The sequence below is a fragment of the Pollachius pollachius genome (genome assembly GCF_949987615.1).
Source record: "Pollachius pollachius genome assembly, chromosome: 11".
In the NCBI taxonomy this organism is placed as follows: domain Eukaryota; kingdom Metazoa; phylum Chordata; class Actinopteri; order Gadiformes; family Gadidae; genus Pollachius; species Pollachius pollachius.
In genome coordinates, this window is record NC_136944.1 from 22,413,318 (window position 1) to 22,415,373 (window position 2,056).

The 2,056-nt window shown below is 59.3% G+C and overlaps 1 protein-coding gene across 1 annotated transcript in view; it reads right to left on the reverse strand.

The window, feature by feature from the left end:
- Positions 1–393: 393 nt before the first annotated feature.
- Positions 394–2,056, reverse strand: part of cacng2a (calcium channel, voltage-dependent, gamma subunit 2a) — a gene marked incomplete at both ends in the record, with an annotated part of 12,673 nt that continues 11,010 nt past the window's right edge. Inside the window, one exon of the mRNA XM_079746198.1 lies at positions 394–929. Coding sequence (XP_079602324.1) covers positions 394–929 — 536 coding nt within the window. The remainder of the gene's footprint in view (positions 930–2,056) is intronic.

Below are 2,056 nucleotides of genomic sequence, written 5' to 3' on the forward strand. Positions count from 1 at the left end.
GACCCCAGGCGCCCCACCGACCAATGGGATCGGGCCGGACTCGAGTGTCACTGGTTCCCGCGGTTACGGCCGCGGCCGAAGGTCACGGAGAAGTCATGCAGCTCGACCAAACAGAAGAGAAATGTCTATAAACACACAAAGCCACCCTGTGTCCCTGTGGTAAAGTGGACACACACACAGGCACACACACAAGCGCACACACTGGCACACACACACACACACACACACAGGCACACACAGGCACACACACACATCCGCAAACACACGCATCCCGCGCACACACACATAGTCCCACCAGAGCTCCGTCCCAGGCTTGGACCCTGGGTAACCCCGCCCCCCCCCGGCCCTGGCCCCGCCCACCCCGGCCCTGGCCCCGCCCCCCCCGGCCCTGGCTCATACGGGGGTGGTGCGGCGGTTGGCTGCGTCCTTGGAGTCCGTAGGGACGCAGTTGTGCACCTGCAGGAAGCCGTGGTCGCCGGGCGCGTCGTAGGCGGCGGTGGGCGTGCCCTGGGACTTGAGGGTGTCCCGCGGCAGCGTGTACATGGAGATCTCCGTGGAGGGCAGCGCGCTGAAGCCCTTCAGCCCGCCCACGGGCGAGGCCTCGCGGGAGCGCGAGGGGTCGGTGGAGCGGGAGGAGGATCGGGAGCGGCGGCGGTAGCGGTAGCGGTAGCTTGGGATGCGGGCGATGGTGGCGGCGCCCTGCAGGTAGTCGGCGGCGCGGGCGCCCACACGCAGCTGGCGGTGGCGGTCGATGAACATGTGCACGGCGAGCACGCCCACCATCTCGGCCATGATGAAGGAGAGCGCGCCGAAGTAGAAGGACCAGCCGTAGGAGTAGCTGTTCTTCTTGGAGTCGCTCTTGGACGGGTCGCCGGCGTTGGCCGATATGTACACGATGATGCCGATGATGTTGCTCAGGCCTGGGGGGAGAGGGGGAGAGGGGGGAGGGGGGAGAGGGGGGGAGAGGGGAGTTCGTGAGCCGGGGCGAGGGACTGGAAGATGGAGGAACAGGCTTCTGTCTGTGTGTGTGCCCAACAGGACATTCCTGTGCTGTCTAGCTGCAACGTTATCGCGTGGTACTCGATCCACCTCGACACTCGGCTAGGAGGAGCCGGGGATGGAACTAGCGACCTTCCGGTTACCAGCCGACCCGCCCCACCTCCTGAGCCACGAGCCACTTCTTTATTTATCAGCACTACTGTTTCAATTGTGTTCAATCGTTTCATCTACCCTCTCTTTCGAAAAATGCCATCCTTGTACCATTCACATTTACATTCAGGGCGTTCAGCAGACGCTTTTATCCAAAGCGACTTACGATGAGTACATTTGTCAGAAAGAAAGTGAAACAACAATATATCGCTGTCGGTCCAGTAAGGATGTTCATAGAACCAAGTGCCAAGCACCAACAATCTCTAGGTTAACCCCGTTCCCCGTACACAACACAGATAGCATCAGGGCACATAATAAAACCTCACTCCGTGTTTCTCCAGCTGATTCGTCCCCAGTCACAGAAAGGGCCAGACGCCTCTGATTAGTCTGGCAGACAGAAACCGTCTGACACAGTCGGGCCAGAAAAGCTGGATCATTGGAGAAGTATGTCAGGGACACAGTATTCTTAGACCCGATTCCCAGAGGGAATATCTCAGCCCGGCAGGGGGATCAGGAGACGTGGAGCGCCGGGTTCCGCAGTGCCGGGTCACCCGCTGCCCTCAGTGGTAAAGAGTCGGTCATTGGCCCAACCCTTTGGTGGCCTACAGTCGCCCCGTTGTCCTCAAAAGACTCAAGACTCACTTGTTCAGAGTTCTCCTCAGAATCTGCGTAGCCTCCCCTCTTACCCCCCCCCCCCCCCCCCCCCCCCCCCCCCCCCCCCCCACACCCCTCCTACGTACTTATTGTATGTTCTACGTCTTGGCACAAAAAAATAGTACTTAGCATTGTGCAGCATCTTATCCTAGCTGTCTCTGTAGTGTACGGGGAAAGGGTTAACCTAGCGATTGTTAGTGCTTGGCACTTCTATGAACATCCTTACTGTACCGACAGAGACATATTGTTGTTA